Consider the following 19,909-nt stretch of genomic DNA (forward strand, 5'->3'; position numbering starts at 1 on the left):
TCTGTGGAAACATGGATTTAAAAGTTGATGTGAAGCTAATATGAAGCTTCAGCGTCCAAATGAGTCAAATCTTCATCTTCTATGTTTCAGCGTTACAGTGTTTTTAGTACCAAAGTCTTTTTGTTACTATACTTCCACCACAGCTCAACAGGAAACACTAAGAGGGAATTTACTGCTAAAAAGACTGTAAATGTGTCAGATATCACTTGATATGACTAACTCAGACTGCTGAAGCTCAATAGAAGCTGATCATCTACTTTAAATGACTGTGTGACTCACTGTGATACAATCCTCCATCACTGAACACTGGAAGCACATTTGAAGGAGATCTTTTAATAGTCAGTATGAACAGGAGGAATGATTACAGAGAGGAAAACCTCTCTCACTGCTCATATGAACTGTGAACTGTTCTTTAACATCTTCTGTTTCATGTGTGCTGCTGTGTTTCTGTTGCAGCTGGTTTCAGTCTTCCTCCTCCTCCTGGCTCCAGCGTTGACCTGCTGCTTACGTCTGTATCTCCCGCTGGACTGCAGTGACATCCATCACAATGATAAAAGCCGACCCAGTGGAGTGTACACCATCTATCCCATCGGAGCCACGTCTGCTGTCCAGGTACACTTCATCCTCTCTGGGACACAGTTAGAAGATATTGGTTCAAAGATGAGTCCATCACCATGTGAAGACAGTTCAGGTTGATTCTACTAAACCAGCAGATATAACTGGAGGTAGTCCTGTTACTGGTTAGATACACAGACTTTATATATTTGTAATTCTGACACTTGAAGAGCGTCAGAAGAAGAGCGAAGTCAAAGTCACGTCTAAAAAATAGTAACTGTGAAACAGAAAGAAAGTAGCATCGTCAAACCATACGAGACAATAAGTCAAACAGCAAAAAGCAATAAAATATACGTCCCCAAAACCTGCACTGCAAAAACAGACGGACCACAACTCAGTTCAGTTTTCAATAGTTGTATTAAATCAAGCAAGAAAAGAAATGTAGGTGTGTGTGAGTGTTTTCATGTGAAAGAGTCCTAGAGTCTGTTTGAATCAAAACTCATCAGCGTCTGTATTCACAGTTCAGTAATCACTGCTACCAAGCAGCATCTTGTGGTCTTATTGATTTTACCAAAGATTTAACTGCTTTTAATTTGAAACAGATACAGGAAGTGGTGGCATTCGGCCAACCAATGGTATAACTTCATCACTCAGTCAGTTCTTCTGATATTCCAGTGCTTTGCATTGTGGGACACAGTAGGTGAGGTAGACTGGTCAGATGCATACTGGAGAGTATTGTTGGCATTCTGCACATGTTGCTTTTGTTTGCATACTGCATGCTAACAAGCTTTTTGGACCATTTTGACTCCACGGGACAAATTTCATACATTTGACTCAGTAATGACACTTCAAATCAAAGCTTGATAGGAATCAAATAGTTTTATCAGCACATGCCTTATTCAATCATTTAGGCAGAGTGAATTTGACATTCTAAATTCATTTTTTTGCATTTAAAGAACTCATTTTAGTATAACTATCTGAAATCCTTTGTTTAAAAACACATCAACTAGAGAATAATCAAGGAGGGAGGTACATTTCAGACCAATCATATCAAGGAAATGCTACTACTGAGTCCAATGGAGTAAGGATGAGTCTTAACATTGAAAAAATCTTCAGATCACTTCATCATTGATGAACCTGACAAAGAGGATTATATCATTTTGAAACAGTACTTTACCTTAAAAATCATTACAACGTCTGTTAGTGTCAGCAGACAGAAGTCAACATAAAACTCCTGAAGAAACTGTGACTGGGAAACAGACACATTATTCCTCCTCCTGACTCTCTGGAGACGAGCTTTATGTTTTACTATGAGTTGGGTTCACTGACGTGGACTTTACGATGCAATCTGATGCTGCTGAAGCTGGTGTATCTCTCCTCCACTGAACAACAACACTGGAGGCTCTGAGACACACTAATAGATTTCCTGGAGGTTGCATCTTATTAAAAGTAATATTTTTTAAATGACCACCAGCACACTTATTAGAGGGCCTGAATTTAGAGATTGAGACCAGAATGACTCGTTGAAAACAAAGACTGACTCAGTATTTCTAGAAAGAAGTTGAGACTTGTTGAATAGGAGTCAGTTGGAGCAGCTAGCAGCTGTCAGTGACACTTTAAGGTGCTTCAGACTCAAGACGTGGCAGCTGCTGATTGGTTGAATATAGTTTTAGTAAAGGATCGTATTTACTAATGAGTGTGTTTGTGTGTAGGTGTACTGTGACATGGACTCAGATGGAGGAGGCTGGACGGTGAGTTTTTGAACAGAAGTCATCAAGTCACAGCTGAGTGGTTTTCAGTATGAACACTTCCTGTTTGACCGTCATAATAACCCCCAGGTGTTCCAGAGGAGGATGGACGGCTCGGTGAACTTCTACAGGCCCTGGGATCACTACAAGAAGGGCTTTGGTAGCGCTGCTGGAGAGTACTGGCTGGGTGAGAACAGTCATGTGACTTCATGAAACTCTCTGTTCATTAAAACAAACAAACTCTGACGTGACTTCATGTTTGTGTGTTTTCAGGCCTAGAGAGTCTCTTCCATCTGACTCGTAGAAAAAGGGTGGAGCTTCGTGTCGACATGGAGGACTTCAGTGGGAACAAAGTGTTTGCTCGTTACTCCTCGTTCTCCATCGAATCAGAGGCGTACGGATACAGACTGCATGTGTCTGGATTCAATAATGGAGGAGCAGGTCAGTTACTGTTAGCAGTTAGTACTTCTGTTTGTCTGATGTTTGGTTTCCACATGGAGACACTGAGGATTTCTGTCCTTATATTGGATTATTTGTGTGATTCCTTCAGCTAAAGACAGATTCACAGAGATTTTCAACTCAGTAACAACAAATCTGTGTTCTGCTCATGTTTTATTGATTACATGAAGCTTTGGTTTTTATAAACACATTTAAAGGAAAAATGTAAATGAGCCCCAGCAGGTTTCAGGTGTTTTTATCCCTTCAACCTTTTACAGTTCTTGTCTACATGACATACTGCATGTTGTTATGTTACAGTAGCAGCAGCAGATGCAGTACTAGTAGTACTGGAAGTATTTGTACAAGTGGTGGCCATAGCAGTAGTACTGTATTAGTAGTGACAGTTGTAGTGTTAATAGTTATATAACATTATATAATATGGTGTCATTAGCAGCAGTGTTGTGATCATACACTTGTTGTTTTCTTGTGTTTCTGTAGGAGACTCCCTGAGTTATCACAGCGGACAGAAGTTCTCCACCTTCGACAAAGACCAGGACTCCTACAGCACTAACTGTGCCAGACTGTTCCTGGGGGCGTTCTGGTACAAAGCCTGTTTCTATACAAACCCCAATGCAGTTTATCGCTGGGGGGCTGATGCCACCATCAAATTCGTAGGAGTGGAGTGGTACCACTGGAAGGGTCATAACTACTCCCTGAAGACCATCAGCATGAAGATTCGTCCTGTGCAGTAATTCTCCAGAACGAACAAACAGAATATCTGTTGATCTCTTTCTTTCTTTCTCTCTGATCTAATCTGTAACCTCACATATAAATCAAATAAATATTTCCAGCATGAATAAAAGTCAGAGTGGAGTGTGTGTGTGAGCAGCTGCTGGGTGTAAAGTGAAAAGGTCAACAGTTGAAGACCAAATTTGATTTGTCATAATTTATTGATTTCACTTCAATCTTTAGAATAATTAATTATAACTGTTAACAGAAGAAACAGCAGATGTTAAATTATAAATGTTCTGATTCATAAACATTCTCTCTCACACACCTATACCTGTTTTTATTACCCTGTGGGGACCCCTGACTGGATGGAGCCCTGTGGGTTCCAGCCTTTCTAAAGGGTCTAGAAACATCATTTTAACTACTAAATTCATCTTCTGTTTTTTTCCACAAAAACATGACTTTAAATATCAATAACTCTCACATAGATTTTTAACCTAAATTTTGCCCCCCTTGTGAGGACCCATAATAATTAGCATACAATTGCCATCACTGTTAGCCACAGCACAATTCATGACAAGTATCTGAACAAATGTTGGATTGAAACCCTAACCCTAACCATTAACACTGCATTTAATAATCCAGAATGCCAGGGGCCTAATCGCTAAGCTAATATGCTAATACGAAGCTAATATGCTAATGTACACTTACACACTTTGTCAGGAAAAGGTCCCCACCATGAAAAACCTCTGGGGAACACACGAAGTCAGGAAAATCCTTCTTTTGAAAACTTTTATTATTTATTTTTCAGTCTTAAAATGTTCTTTAACGATTATTTTCATTATCAACCGATCGCTTTTCAATCAAATTAGTCCTCTCACCTGTCAAACCTGTTTCACTGGAAAACATGAATGATCCCAATCTGATGCACAAAGTAACAGTAAAATCAGTTTAATAAACTATGAGAGACACTATGACAGTGAACTACAGCTGCTATGAACGGTTTCACTTCTACAAAGGAGGAAGAATCATTAGATATCAACCTGCACTCTGTTTGCATCATTATCCTCAATTACTTTATACAAATAATAACTTTGCTTTTGACTCTTTGAATTTAGTGAAATGAAATGAGTTAAAATGTAAAACTCTTTCTATGCTGATACAGTTTGATGTTATTAAGAGACGAGCTCAGATCGTCTCTCTCTCTCTCTCTCTCTCTCTCTCTCTCTCTCTCTCTCTCTCTCACCCATGTTGTATCCGTACGGAGACTCGCTGGCTCCGTCCTGCAGGCTCGCCAGGATCTCTCCTTTCCCCACATCACTGTCTCCCACCAGGAAGAGAAAGTCGTACGCTCTGGCCGGGCTGCTTCTGTGGCTCATCCTCTACGGTCCCATCATGAGACGAGACTCGGCAGCGTGTAACCCTCCTCTTCCTCTTCCTCTTCCTCCTGCAAACAGCCCGGTCCAACAACGCAGAGACACCAAATAAATCCTCGTAAATTAAAGTCCCTCAGCAATTCACAACGGAGACTCTGTGCATGTTTACATGCAGCAAACAGTCTGGTCACCCGGTTCAGATTGTGTCCAGGGAGCTACAAGTGTCCAGTGTCATCACCGACTCCGACATCTGTGCCATCTGTGCCATCCGCGCTTTTACGCACGAAGATAAAAATCCTCAGCTCGGTTCGTGGAGTCCGGAGTGAGAGGGAAGAGTTGTGGGATCTCTGGCCATCCCTCCTCCACCTCCCTGCTCCAGCAGCGGTGGTGTCAGCTGGTTGATGTGGGGGAGGAGGGGAGGAGAGGTGGCTTCCCTCTGTTGGGTCTATCCGTGGAGTTGCTAGGGCAACCTGGAGCTCGAATTTGACGCCGGAGACGTCCGTCATGACGTGGGCAGGGCGTGTCACTCTTTGCGTGACGTCATCATTAAAGAACATTTAAAACAGCCTATTAAAAATGTCCAAATACATGATGAGTGGAAAGATCAACTTTAAATTAAATTATCATTATTATATAAAATATTTTTATTCACAAATCTTTTTTTTCTGAATTGTCACCAAAAATGATTTTATAAATTATAAAATGTTTTTAAAACCAGAGTATATTCACAATATATTATTAGAATTTAACAATATCAATATTCAGAAACATTAACAACTCCATTTTTTAAATTATATTTTAATGTATTTATTGTATTTTTCTTATATGTGTACAGTGTTTTTTTTTACAGCTCTAAAATGCAAAAATGGCTGAAATGTGACCCTGAAGCGTATGTAAGGGATAATAATTGAGTTGTGATGAAATGTTTATCAAATAATCATAAAAACAGTCTGATTATCTTCCTTGCACATAAAATCAACATTGTCAGTGAGGTACAGTTTGTCATCTCTTTGTGTGAATGAATGTTTGGTCACACAGGAAACCATCACCTGTTTTATCTATCTGGATTTATTCTAAAGCGCTGTTATTCCTCTGCTGCCCCCTGGTGGCCAAAGTGAAGAAACACATACAGGCAGATACAAATATTATAGTTTTATTTCTCCAAAACGAAATAATTCCTAAACTTAAAGAATCTCCTTGTGTCTTATTTTCAGTGGTGGAAAGTAACAGAGTACATTTATTTGACAGCTGCAGTTGACACAATTAGAAAATGAGTCGATCAGCAGTTTGACAGGTTCTCTGTGTTTCTGTGTGATTACATCTGGAAAGAAACACTGTTTACTGCGCGTGCAATAACTGCATCAGCACTTTAAAGTACTTTATATTCTATTGCAGGGGTCTTCAATGTTTTCCAGGCTCCAGGAACTTCCGGGAGAGTTGGGACGTCTGTAATACACAGGTTCATATATTCATGTGCAAGGTACGGCCTCGTGATTGGCACAGCAGCGATTGGGGCGGGTTCTCCTCTTTGGCGGGACAGGTGTTGTGAATGAACCGGAGCCCAGCTTGAAAGAGCTCCTGTGTGTCGCTGAATGTGTGCACTGCTGACTGAAAGACGCCTTCTGCCTCCATTTATCTGTTCACTACAGTGTGTTGGATTCATGTTAATGTGTATTTAAAGACATTTCAATTTGTGGAAAAGATTGCGAGCGGAATATAAAAAAAAAAGTCTTTCGCGACCCCCCTGCAGTACCTACGAGGACCCCCTCAGGTGAGTCTGTTAAAGGCCTGAATAAATTGACCTTTTTTTCTTTCTTTTTGTTTTTTTAAGGTTAACAGCTTACATCATAAACATCACATGAGATCAGTGAAGTGATGAAAAACCAAATGACAGATGGAGTTGACTTGTATTGGAGCTCACAGCAGCTTGAACTCTGTTGTAATGAACACGTTTCGCCACTAGATGTCTCTGTTGTCTATTAGTTCCATCTAGTTGTATCCACAGACTGACTGTATGTCTGAGCTTTCAGCAGTTGTTTACAACAACAATCTATCACCTTAAAATTAACACATGTTGTGTGAAAGAGAAAAGAAAAAAATTACCTGACAACATAAACTGACTCATAATGTCTATTGGGAACACAGTTGATAAAATGTTATCAATAAGGCAAAATTTGACAATAAGAATTTTATACCTTTTAAAGGTGTTAGGCAGAGAGACGGGGGGGGGGGGGTTCCAGTCCTTCATCATGAGTTCAGAGGTGATGATATATTATAAAGAGGTCACTAAAGCACTAAAGTGAAATAATGAATCTCTATTTTCTTCCTCTAACATGCAGTTACTACTGCTGTAAGTACTTTGTTTTTCTCCCCTTTTCTGTTTGATTTTATTGTCTGTTCTCTCTGTTTAATGTTTTTCATTGTTACACACAGCAAATTAAAGTGAAAAGAAATGATAGATCACAGCTTGTAGAAAAATCCCAAAACACTGTTCATAATTATTGATTTCTGTCACAACCAGAAATATTAGGACCCCAGAGCAGACCACAGAGACAAACACACAGAAGGTAAACTCAAAGGCAGGGTTTAATGACAAGGTGAGTGGGGCAGTGAGGGAGCAGTGGCTGGGTCTGGGGTAAGGCTTCCAGGGAAGGTTGGTGTGGCAAGGTCCAAACTGGGAAGGCAGTGCACAGGGAGCGGGATCCAAGGGGGCAGAGGCAGGGCACCAGCAGGTGGGGTAAGCAAAACTGTATAGGGAACAGGAGAGAGCGGTTACAATAGAAGTAATCTACACAAGAAAACACGCTCTTCTGCCGAGCGTTACCACAGGCGTAGCAGAACGATCTTGATGCTGCAGCTGTTGATTGAGATGAGTATCAGGTGTGCCAAACCTCCACCACTGAGCCCTGCCTCTGCCAATGGAAACACAGACAAACAGGAGAGGAGCACAAGGGGAGGAGACAAGACAGACAAGGAAACTCAGGAGGTCACAGCTGGGGCTTATAATATAACTTTTTATCAGAAGAAAGTATAGCTGTTAAATTATAAATATTCTAACACACACACACACACACACACACACACACACACACACATACACACAAGCTGTGAACTTTTGTCCATCGCAGCATCGACTCCTGAATTTCTTCTGTTTCATGTTTCATCCTGACAGTTTACTCGTGTCTTCGACCACGAGTGATGTGAAAAACAAAACCAAAACCAGAAGGATATGTATCCATAGCTGAGATATTTAATAGAATACTGGCTGCAGTGTTTCTTGTTGTGCACCATTTTGCTGACATGATAAGATTGTTGTTGTTTTATGATGGTATCCAGTTGATAAAATAATTAGAGCTGCAGCAGTCACATACAATAACAAGGTCAAAGGTCCATAGAAGCTTTAGTTGGAGGGTTTGAGGATCCTCCCCCAAGCAAATGTGATATTATATGATTAAAATCAATGCATTGTCACACAATTGTGGACTATTATCATTAGAATATTTATTTAAACACACACTGTGTGCAACCTACCAGATGCAGGGATGGGATTGATCTTTAGCCTACAACAGCACTTTTTATTTCCTTGTTGGAATAAAAGCAACAACACATCATACTTTATGATCCAACTGATAAACATTTATACTGCCTATTAATATTTGACTTTTGTTCCAGGTTAAAGATCATTACTGTACATACAATTGAGATTGTTTGTGACTCAGCAGACCTTATAAACCTCCGGCTGTGAGTAACTTGTTCATTCGTCTCCTGGTTGGTTTCCTGGTTGAAGCTGCAGATTAATTTCACCCTCACTCATCGGCTTGATTCAGATTATTTTCAGCATCTAAAGGTAACGTAACCAACAGTTTTCATCATGTTTGTGTCTATGTGTGTTTAAATGATCTGATAACAGTAGAGATGGTACAGTTAACATTGTGAGAAGAGTCTCTTTTGTCCCAGTAATGGAGCAGAGTCCCCACAATGTAGGTGGATGTCAGTCATTTATTAATATTTGTGATATTGATACAGTTCAGACACATCAGAGCATCCAGACTGACTGACATCAAGATTTTCATCAGATCCTCTCAGCAGAACTTTGATGATGGAGGTAAGTTTGTGACTTTACACACCTGACTGAATTAATATGAACAAATGTCTGTGGTGATAAAAGAGTTTCTACAACTTAATTTTCTGTATTTTCTCAGCACCTTTAAAATTTCACTCTGTGATAATGTTTTAAAAATACCAAAAATCCCAAAATACAGTCAGTTGTTTCAACAAAATTGGACGTGAATCTTCTTTTGAGTTTAGTTTTAGTTTATTTTGTGTGTGCTGCTGTGTTTCTGTTGCAGCTGGTTTCAGTCTTCCTCCTCCTCCTGGCTCCAGTGTTGACCTGCTGCTTACCTCTCGTCCTCCCGCTGGACTGCAGTGACATCCATAACAATGACAACAGCCAACTCAGTGGAGTGTACACCATCTATCCCATCGGAGCCACGTCTGCTGTCCAGGTACACTTCATCCTCTCTGGGACACAGTTAGAAGATGTTGGTTCAAAGATGAGTCCATCACCATGTGAAGACAGTTCAGGTTGATTCTACTAAACCAGCAGATATAACTGGAGGCTCTGTTGTAATGAACATGTTCCACCACTAGATGTCTCTGTTGTCTATTAGTTCCATCTAGTTGTATCCACAGACTGACTGTATGTCTGAGCTTTCAGCAGGACACAAACTACACATGAACCCTCACACTGTCACACAGTGGTGGAAAGTTACTCAGTACATTTACTCAAGTACTGTACTTAAGTACAATTTAGAGGTACTAGTACTTTACTGTAGTACAGATTGAGGTACTAGTACTTTACTGTAGTATTTCCATCTGATGCTACTTCCTACATGTCAGAGGGAAATATTGAACTTTGTACTCCACTACATTTATTTGGGTTAGGGTTTCAGATGAAGATTTGACACAATGGATAATAACAAGATTTTGAATCTGTCGTTTTGTAACATGATGTGTCTCCCTTTTGTTGTGGCCACTTGAGTCAGGTCATAACAAGCCAGTGTTTGGTTTGTCTGTTCTGGACTTCTGTAGAAACATGGTAGGCTCTGTGGAAGAGGACCTCTGTAGATATAGAGGTTCATTCTGTGCTAACATCACAACAATTCTTATTTTCAGGTTTTAATACACTGATAAAAACATAATTATGAATATTATAATCAATGTCTGACAATACGTCCCCTTAATCTTACACACTGGTCCTTTAACGGGGCAATAACTTCCTAAATGACCACCAGCACACTTATTAGAGGGCCTGAATTTAGAGATTGAGACCAGAATGACTCGTTGAAAACAATGACTGACTCAGTATTTCTAGAGAGAAGTTGAGACTTGTTGAATATGAGTCAGTTGGAACAGCTAGCAGCTGTCAGTGACACTTTAAGGTGCTTCAGGCTGTGTCCCAATCTGGTCCTAATTGCGAGGCTGCATCCTCGAAGTGCGCATTTCGAGGCCGATTACGTCACAACGCCGCGCGAAGGCTGTCCCAATTCGAAGACTCCTTCAAATGCAGCCTTGAAATGCGTCCTTCTTTTCCCTGTTTTTCGAGGATGCATCGCTACTATCCTTCGCGGCCTCCCACATCCCAAGATCCTTTGCTTTGAAAACACAACAATGGCGACACCAACAGATGAAGACTTTTCATTCAAGTGTAAATATTGGTTTGTTTTATTTAATTATTTTTACTTATTACTACTTATACTTTTATACTTTTACTAATTACTTATATTTTATTACTTGACTTATATCTTATATATATATATATCTTATATATCTATATATCTTATATCTTATATATATATATATATATATATATATATATATATATATATATATATATATATATATATATATATATATATATATATATATATATATATGTATATATATATATATATATGTATATATATATATATATATATATATATATATATGTGTGTGTGTATATATATATACTAAGATGAACAAATTTAGATTTTAATAAAGAGCTACGTTTGGGATTGTCACTATTATATGTTATACTTCATTATTATGATAATTTTTTGCTATATTAGAACCCTTATGTCTGTTAACATAGCATCCCTGTGTTTACCTTTTCTCTTGCTTCCCTCTGTGTTTAGAACAATACTGGAAAAGATGGGCATGGAGGGGAAGGTCCAGCCCCACCAGGCCAAAAAGAAGTGGTGATTTTATGTTAATGTTATAAAATAAAAAATATTGTCAATTGTTACACGTTGTCTATTCCATTTAGTATTTACAACTTAAGTACAATTTATAACAGGGTTAACAAACGGCATAAAGTGCTACTGTTCAGGAAGAACAAGGGATTAAATATTTTCTTTTATTATCAAGTGATGAAACATTTCACTATTTACAAAAATTACATCAGGAATAACTATTTACAGATTATTATTATTTTATTATTCTTTCTCTTGTGTGTTTTCCTTCTTTCTTCTCCTTTCCTTTATTCTTCTCCTTTCTTCTCTCTTATAATTTTGTCAGCTTTTTCACCGTCTTTTCGGTCGAGACGTCTTTCTCGTCTTATGGGCGAGAACAGCTGGTGACGCAACCAGGAAATGCCTCGAAGGCTAGACCGTCTCATTTAACAACGGTTGATGCGTCCTTCGGAGGTTCCTCAGAAGGCTGCATCCTTCGAAGGCCGCAAAGGCCGCGTACTTCGAGGATGCAGCCTCGCAGTTGGGTCGGAATTGAGACACAGCCTCAGACTCAAGACGTGGCAGCTGCTGATTGGTTGAATATAGTTTTAAAGGATCATATTTACTAATGAGTGTGTTTGTGTGTAGGTGTACTGTGACATGGACTCAGATGGAGGAGGCTGGACGGTGAGTTTTTGAACAGAAGCCATCAAGTCACAGCTGAGTGGTTTTCAGTATGAACACTTCCTGTTTGACTGTCATAATAACCCCCAGGTGTTCCAGAGGAGGATGGACGGCTCTGTGAACTTCTACAGGCCCTGGGATCACTACAAGAAGGGCTTTGGTAGCGCTGCTGGAGAGTACTGGCTGGGTGAGAACAGTCATGTGACTTCATGAAACTCTCTGTTCATTAAAACAAACAAACTCTGACGTGACTTCATGTTTGTGTGTTTTCAGGCCTGGAGAGTCTCTTCCATCTGACTCTGAGGAAAAAGTTTGAGCTGCTGGTCGACATGGAGGACTTCAGTGGGAACAAAGTGTTTGCTCGTTACTCCTCGTTCTCCATCGACCCAGAGTCCCACGAATACAGACTGCATGTGTCTGGATTCACTGATGGAGGAGCAGGTCAGTTACTGTTAGCAGTTAGTACTTCTGTTTGTCTGATGTTTGGTTTCCACATGGAGACACTGAGGATTTCTGTCCTTATATTGGATTATTTGTGTGATTCCTTCAGCTAAAGACAGATTCACAAAGATTTTCAGCTCAGTAACAACAAATCTGTGTTCTGCTCATGTTTTATTAATTACATGAAGCTTTGGTTTTTATAAACACATTTAAAGGAAAAATGTAAATGAGCCCCAGCAGGTTTCAGGTGTTTTTATCCCTTCAACCTTTTACAGTTCTTGTCTACATGACATACTGCATGTTGTTATGTTACAGTAGCAGCAGCAGATGCAGTACTAGTAGTACTGGAAGTATTTGTACAAGTGGTGGCCATAGCAGTAGTACTGTATTAGTAGTGACAGTTGTAGTGTTAATAGTTATATAACATTATATAATATGGTGTCATTAGCAGCAGTGTTGTGATGTCACGGCCCTCTAGAAGTGTGTATTGGGTGTGTTTGGGCTCTCTGTGTGTTCTTCTCCGGTCCTGACTCCTCCCATTCCTCCAGCTCCAACTCGTGTTCCTGATTGGTGAGGCGTCAGTGGAACTGCTCCAATCCCTAGCTCCAATTAGAGCATGAGCTTTTAAATGCTCTGCGGCCCGACACTCGGGGCGGCTAGATCATTCTGGCCAGTCTGCCTGGCTTTGCTGCTGTACTCCTAGGTTTTGATACCGTGAATTGTCACCTGTTGGCCAAGCTTAGTTTACTGACACACACCATCATTAGCTCTTTATTTTGTACTAGCTCACTAGGAGTAGGGGTCCTGCTCACCTTTTGTATTTTTATAGAGACTGTTCATAGAGGTTTGGTAGATTTCCTTTCTGTTTTGTTGTTAGCTCTTTTGTTTCTATTTCTTTGTTTATTGAGTTTATTCTTGTAAATCTTTGGTTAATAAATAATTTTGTTTAAACAAAATTATTTATTAACCAAAGATTTACAAGAATAAACTCAACATCTGTTTTTTATGTTACATTTCCTTCAACGAGCTGGGTTGTAACATGTGATCATACACTTGTTGTTTTCTTGTGTTCTGTAGGAGACGGCCTGAGTTATCACAACGGACAGAAGTTCTCCACCTTCGACAAAGACCAGGACCCCGTCAGCAGAAACTGTGCCAGACAGTTCCTGGGGGCGTTCTGGTACGACAACTGTCACGATTCAAACCCTAACGGGGTTTATCGCTGGGGGGCTGATGCCACTATCTTTGCTGTTGGAGTGGAGTGGCACCGCTGGAAGGGTGTTAACTACTCCCTGAAGACCATCAGCATGAACATTCGTCCTGTGCAGTAATTCTCCAGAACGAACAAACAGAATATCTGTTGATCTCTTTCTTTCTTTCTCTCTGATCTAATCTGTAACCTCACATATAAATCAAATAAAGATTTCCAGCATCAATAAAAGTCAGAGTGGAGTGTGTGTGTGAGCAGCTGCTGGGTGTCAAACAACTAACGGCAGAAATTACATATTGTGCTTTCAAAAAACTCCTGGGTGGGGTTGACTCGGTCCTGATTAGGTGTACTCAAAGTGGGATGTGACATCAACAGAAAGTGTCAAAATAAGCTGCATTTTTAAAACCCAACAGAAGAAGAATAGTAGTAGAAAGCATCCACCGCCGGAAAAAAGTACCCACTGCCAAGTACACAAACACACAAACCAGAAATACAGCAACCACCTCAGCTCCCATGTTTACCTCCTCGTTGCATCGCATTGTTTGTGGGGAACACTTACCATCAGGATGTAGTACAAATACATTCTTGATTTATTGCCAGACACAAACAGAATTATTGTTTTTTCTAATTACATCCTCATTCCTGTTTTGACAGCAGTTTCTGTCTTTAATCAGACATCAGAAACATCAGTCTTAACAATCCTTCACAAGCCTTTTTGATTAATCTCCTCTCTCTCTCTCTCTCTCTCTCTCTCTCTCTCTCTCTCTCTCTCTCTCTCTCTCTCTCTCTCTCTCTCTCTGTCTTTGTCATTCATTCTCACTAGACCACCGCTCTCTCGCTCTCTGACTTTCTATCTCTTGTCTTTTTTAAAGTAAGTCAGGAAGCCAACAGCAAACCTACTTCACGTTTAACTTTATCAAACTAATATAAATGTCCTCACCTCATCCAAATCTCTGTCCTCGCTCACAGCAGCTGCTTGTACAGAGCTCCTCTGACCAATCGCAGCGCACACGGAGACTTAATTAATAACATTGCGGCTATTTGTTTTATTTTATCGTTGTAGTCTATGCTCAGTTCAAAAGGTCAGTTTAGAATTCATTCTTTTAATAACTTTTTAATAAAATGAATGTGTTGAATCAAAGCTAAACCAACTGAGGTCACTACAGTCATGCAGGTAATCCGTGTGCACAGATGCGCATTGAGTTTTTTTTTTAACCATGTGACCTCAGGGAGCTCTGTGCTGTATTAAACATATGTTGTTGTTCTGTACGGCCCGAATTCTGGAATATTACCGGCCATAAAAACAGTCTAGCGTAAACTCTGGTACCAACTGCAGGGTATTTAACCTAATCATTATTTTAAGATTAAGAAGGAAAGCCTCAGCAAACATTTGTACTTTGATACGAGTGAACTTTAACTGTCATTTTTCATCAGTGATTTAATGAGGAAACAGCAGCCTGCACACACACAGGACCAATGAAGCAGAGTTTAAGGTGTCCGCAACACCACACCCAGCAGGTACAATGAAACTAATAATGTCACTCACTGAGCTTGGTTTTCCCACCTGCCATCAGAATGTAGTACAAAGACATTCTTGATTTATTGCCAGACACAAACAGAATTATTGTTTTTTCTAGTTACATCCTCATTCCTGTTTTGACAGCAGTTTCTGTCTTTAATTAGACATCAGAATGTCAGTCTTAACAATCCTTCACAATCCTTTTTGATTCATCTAACATTAGTAATTTCTCTCCAACAATTAGTTATGTAGTAATGCAGCGGATATCTGAAACTTAACAATGTTGTGTTGTACCACAGGGGTCCATCATGAAAACCTTTCTATCCCTCATTTACCTCACAAATTTACAAGCTGCATCATAAACCATATTTTTGCTTTATGATAATAATGCAGTACTTGAATGCTTGTTTGACATGAAACTTTTTCCACACTTATTTCTGAAGTATAGAAGCATATACCAGCCTTGTTTACAATAGCTTCACTTTGTCCTGTTGTCTTGGTTCATATGAGTTATACTAACCTGTGGAATTTCTGATAACTTAGTAAGGGGGCAGAGACAGAGACGGTGGAAAGTTCAACTTCACAACTTCAATTCATGGTCTGTAATCAGATAAAAATGTTGTGATGAGGCATCAAAAGATCATCAGTTATGACAAAGATTTCATAAGTTGTTTGAAAATTGTTTAAAAACAGTAAAAACTTGTGATAAAATAGTCAAACCAAAACAAAAAACCTCTAATAAAAATATTGTTAAAAGATGAGTTATAATTATTATCAGTGATCTGTAAACTGTGCCAGCATGAAGTCTATTCTTTAGTCTCCACCCACAAACCCAGAGACACACAGCACACCTGCCACACAACACGCCCACTACCTGCTCACACTGGTGAGGTTCAGGCATGAGGAGTGGTTAGGTAGGATTAGGTAGAATCTTTAGGATATAAATACAGCTCAGACACATCAGAGCATACAGACTGAGTGATATCAAGATTTTCTTCACATCACCTCAGCAGAACTCTGACAATGAAGGTAAGTTTGAGACTTTATACACCTGACTGAATTCATGTTGATCAGGCCTTTCAGTTTGTTAGAGGATGTGCTGACCAGGGATCCATACTCATTTCAATTTTGATTTTAAGGACATTTATGAGCAGAAAACTTTGAAAGGAGCCTAAATGAACACTGAAGCTCTCATCCAACAGGGTAAACTCCAACATACAGGCACCAAGCCAGGAGGCATTAAGTTTTTTGTTACTATACTTCCACCACAGAGAAACATATATATACCATATACACTATATCTATCTATATCACAGCTCAACAGGAAACACTAAGAGGGAATTTACTGCTAAAAAGACTGTAAATGTGTCAGATATCACTGATATGACTAACTCACACTGATTAAACTCAATAGAAGCCGATCATCTACTTTAAATGACTGTGTGACTCACTGTGATACAGTCCTCCATCACTGAACACTGGAAGCACATTTGAAGGAGATCTTTTAATAGTCAGTATGAACAGGAGGAATGATTACAGAGAGGAAAACCTCTCTCACTGCTAATATGAACTGTGAACTGTTCTTTAACATCTTCTGTTTTATGTGTGCTGTTGTGTTTCTGTTGCAGCTGGTTTCAGTCTTCCTCCTCCTCCTGGCTCCAGTGTTGACCTGCTGCTTACGTCTGTATCTCCCGCTGGACTGCAGTGACATCCGTAACAATGATAAAAGCCGACCCAGTGGAGTGTACACCATCTATCCCATCGGAGCCACGTCTGCTGTACAGGTACACTTCATCCTCTCTCTCCCTGTCCTGTACTGATAAATAAAGGCGTCTATGCCAACAAAATCTTTAAAAAATAAAAAAAATTATAATAATAATTGTGAAATAGAAAGAAAGTAGCATCGTCAAACCATACGAGACAATAAGTCAAACAGCAAAAAGCAATAAAACATACATCACCAAAACCTGCACTGCAAAAACAAACGGACCACAACTCAGTTCAGTTTTCAATAGTTGTATTAAATCAAGCAAGAAAAGAAATGTAGGTGTGTGTGAGTGTTTTCATGTGAAAGAGTCCTAGAGTCTGTTTGAATCAAAACTCATCAGCGTCTGTATTCACAGTTCAGTAATCACTGCTACCAAGCAGCATCTTGTGGTCTTCTTGATTTTACCAAAGATGAACATTTAACTGCTTTTAATTTGAAACAGATACAGGAAGTGGTGGCATTCGGCCAACCAATGGTATAACTTCATCACTCAGTCAGTTCTTCTGATATTCCAGTGCTTTGCATTGTGGGACACAGTAGGTGAGGTAGACTGGTCAGATGCATACTGGAGAGTATTGTTGGCATTCTGCACATGTTGCTTTTGTTTGCATTCTGCATGCTAACAAGCTTTTTGGACCATTTTGGCTCCACGGGACAAATTTCATACATTTGACTCAGTAATGACACTTCAAATCAAAGCTTGATAGGAATCAAATGGTTTTATCAGCACATGCCTTATTCAATCATTTAGACAGAGTGAATTTGACATTCTACATTCATTTTTTCTGCATTTCAAAAATTCATTTTAGTATAACTATCTGAAATCCTTTGTTTAAAAACACATCAACTAGAGATTAATCAAGGAGGGAGGTACATTTCAGACCAATCATATCAAGGAAATACTACTACTGAGTCCAATAAAGTAAGGATGAGTCTTAACATTGAAAAAATCTTCAGATCACTTCATCATTGATGAACCTGACAAAGAGGATTATATCATTTTGAAACAGTACTTTACCTTAAAAATCATTACAACGTCTGTTAGTGTCAGCAGACAGAAGTCAACATAAAACTCCTGAAGAAACTGTGACTGGGAAACAGACACATTATTCCTCCTCCTGACACTCTGGAGACGAGCTTTATGTTTTACTATGAGTTGGGTTCACTGACGTGGACTTTACGATGCAATCTGATGCTGCTGAAGCTGGTGTATCTCTCCTCCACTGAACAACAACACTGGAGGCTCTGAGACACACTAATAGATTTCCTGGAGGTTGCATCTTATTAAAAGTAATATTTTCTGAAATGAACACAAGCACACTTATTACAGGGCCTGAATTTAGAGATTGAGACCAGAATGACTCGTTGAAAACAATGACTGACTCAGTATTTCTAGAGAGAAGTTGAGACTTGTTGAATAGGAGTCAGTTGGAGCAGCTAGCAGCTGTCAGTGACACTTTAAGGTGCTTCAGACTCAAGACGTGGCAGCTGCTGATTGGTTGAATATAGTTTTAGTAAAGGATCATATTTACTAATGAGTGTGTTTGTGTGTAGGTGTACTGTGACATGGACTCAGCAGGAGGAGGCTGGACGGTGAGTTTTTGAACAGAAGTCATCAAGTCACAGCTGAGTGGTTTTCAGTATGAACACTTCCTGTTTGACTGTCATAATAACCCCCAGGTGTTCCAGAGGAGGATGGACGGCTCGGTGAACTTCTACAGGCCCTGGGATCACTACAAGAAGGGCTTTGGTAGCGCTGCTGGAGAGTACTGGCTGGGTGAGAACAGTCATGTGACTTCATGAAACTCTCTGTTCATTAAAACAAACAAACTCTGACGTGACTTCATGTTTGTGTGTTTTCAGGCCTGGAGAGTCTCTTCCATCTGACTCGGAGGAAAAAGGTTGAGCTTCGTGTCGACATGGAGGACTTCAGTGGGAACAAAGTGTTTGCTCGTTACTCCTCATTCTCCATCGAATCAGAGACGTACGGATACAGACTGCATGTGTCTGGATTCAATAATGGAGGAGCAGGTCAGTTACTGTTAGCAGTTAGTACTTCTGTTTGTCTGATGTTTGGTTTCCACATGGAGACACTGAGGATTTCTGTCCTTATATTGGATTATTTGTGTGATTCCTTCAGCTAAAGACAGATTCACAAAGATTTTCAACTCAGTAACAACAAATCTGTGTTCTGCTCATGTTTTATTAATTACATGAAGCTTTGGTTTTTATAAACACATTTAAAGGAAAAATGTAAATGAGCCCCAGCAGGTTTCAGGTGTTTTTATCCCTTCAACCTTTTACAGTTCTTGTCTACATGACATACTGCATGTTGTTATGTTACAGTAGCAGCAGCAGATGCAGTACTAGTAGTACTGGAAGTATTTGTACAAGTGGTGGCCATAGCAGTAGTACTGTATTAGTAGTGACAGTTGTAGTGTTAATAGTTATATAACATTATATAATATGGTGTCATTAGCAGCAGTGTTGTGATCATACACTTGTTGTTTTCTTGTGTTTCTGTAGGAGACTCCATGAATCGTCACAACGGACAGAAGTTCTCCACCTTCGACAAAGACCAGGACTCCATCAGCGGTAACTGTGCCAGACACTCACTAGGGGCGTTCTGGTACAACAACTGTTTCGATTCAAACCCTAACGCAGTTTATCGCTGGGGGGCTGATGCCACTATCAAATTCGTAGGAGTGGAGTGGGCCACGTGGAAGGGTCATAACTACTCCCTGAAGACCTTCAGCATGAAGATTCGTCCTGTGCAGTAATTCTCCAGAACGAACAAACAGAATATCTGTTGATCTCTTTCTTTCTTTCTCTCTGATCTAATCTGTAACCTCACATATAAATCAAATGAATATTTTCAGCATCAATAAAAGTCAGAGTGGAGTGTGTGTGTGAGGAGCTGCTGGGTGTAAAGTCTTGTGTCAAACAGTTAAATGCAGAAATTACATATTGTGCTTTCGAGTAGGATTTTAAGTATTTTAAAGTAATGAGAAAAAGCTGCTGATATATTTTTATGTGAACTCTTATAAGAATAAAATTATGGAAATGAAGGAAAAATAAAAAAAGATTTTCAAGAATTGATTATTTTTTTCCCACCATGAAATTAGAAACTTCAAAATGCAAAACTAAAAAGATTTTTTTTAAATTGAAAATAGAAACGACTGATCAGATATCCTCACAGACACAATAACACCACTTGATCCAGCACTAA

The 19,909-nt window shown here is 39.5% G+C and overlaps 3 protein-coding genes across 3 annotated transcripts; all 3 read left to right on the plus strand.

Annotated features, from left to right (window-relative positions):
* The first annotated feature begins 2,259 nt into the window (after positions 1–2,259).
* On the plus strand, positions 2,260–3,603 carry LOC128381927 (microfibril-associated glycoprotein 4-like). Its single transcript, XM_053341968.1, has 4 exons — positions 2,260–2,306; positions 2,394–2,490; positions 2,577–2,744; positions 3,240–3,603. Exons 1-4 carry the CDS (start codon positions 2,280–2,282, stop codon positions 3,491–3,493), a joined length of 546 nt encoding a protein of 181 aa, XP_053197943.1. The 5' UTR covers positions 2,260–2,279; the 3' UTR covers positions 3,494–3,603.
* A 4,091-nt stretch (positions 3,604–7,694) lies between these two features.
* On the plus strand, positions 7,695–13,624 carry LOC128381811 (microfibril-associated glycoprotein 4-like). The gene is made up of 7 exons (XM_053341844.1): positions 7,695–7,832; positions 8,873–8,951; positions 9,206–9,351; positions 11,707–11,745; positions 11,833–11,929; positions 12,016–12,183; positions 13,261–13,624. Exons 1-7 carry the CDS (start codon positions 7,695–7,697, stop codon positions 13,512–13,514), a joined length of 921 nt encoding a protein of 306 aa, XP_053197819.1. The 3' UTR covers positions 13,515–13,624.
* A 2,311-nt stretch (positions 13,625–15,935) lies between these two features.
* Positions 15,936–19,570, plus strand: LOC128381812 (microfibril-associated glycoprotein 4-like). Its single transcript, XM_053341845.1, has 6 exons — positions 15,936–15,941; positions 16,541–16,696; positions 18,235–18,273; positions 18,361–18,457; positions 18,544–18,711; positions 19,207–19,570. Exons 1-6 carry the CDS (start codon positions 15,936–15,938, stop codon positions 19,458–19,460), a joined length of 720 nt encoding a protein of 239 aa, XP_053197820.1. The 3' UTR covers positions 19,461–19,570.
* The last annotated feature ends 339 nt before the right edge of the window (positions 19,571–19,909 follow it).

The sequence above is a fragment of the Scomber japonicus genome, chromosome 20 (genome assembly GCF_027409825.1).
Source record: "Scomber japonicus isolate fScoJap1 chromosome 20, fScoJap1.pri, whole genome shotgun sequence".
In the NCBI taxonomy this organism is placed as follows: domain Eukaryota; kingdom Metazoa; phylum Chordata; class Actinopteri; order Scombriformes; family Scombridae; genus Scomber; species Scomber japonicus.

Bases quoted from the DNA above. Each gene is read 5' to 3' on its own strand.
- LOC128381812 (XM_053341845.1), top strand. The intron at 18,458-18,543 runs GTGAGAACAGTC...GTGTGTTTTCAG, and splicing joins TGCTGGAGAGTACTGGCTGG to GCCTGGAGAGTCTCTTCCAT. The intron at 18,712-19,206 runs GTCAGTTACTGT...GTGTTTCTGTAG, and splicing joins ATTCAATAATGGAGGAGCAG to GAGACTCCATGAATCGTCAC.
- LOC128381927 (XM_053341968.1), top strand. From the start codon at position 2,280: ATGGACTCAGATGGAGGAGGCTGGACG. The intron at 2,307-2,393 runs GTGAGTTTTTGA...AATAACCCCCAG, and splicing joins CAGATGGAGGAGGCTGGACG to GTGTTCCAGAGGAGGATGGA. The intron at 2,745-3,239 runs GTCAGTTACTGT...GTGTTTCTGTAG, and splicing joins ATTCAATAATGGAGGAGCAG to GAGACTCCCTGAGTTATCAC.
- LOC128381811 (XM_053341844.1), top strand. From the start codon at position 7,695: ATGCTGCAGCTGTTGATTGAGATGAGTATCAGGTGTGCCAAACCTCCA. The intron at 7,833-8,872 runs GTCACAGCTGGG...ATATTGATACAG, and splicing joins CAGACAAGGAAACTCAGGAG to TTCAGACACATCAGAGCATC. The intron at 11,746-11,832 runs GTGAGTTTTTGA...AATAACCCCCAG, and splicing joins CAGATGGAGGAGGCTGGACG to GTGTTCCAGAGGAGGATGGA.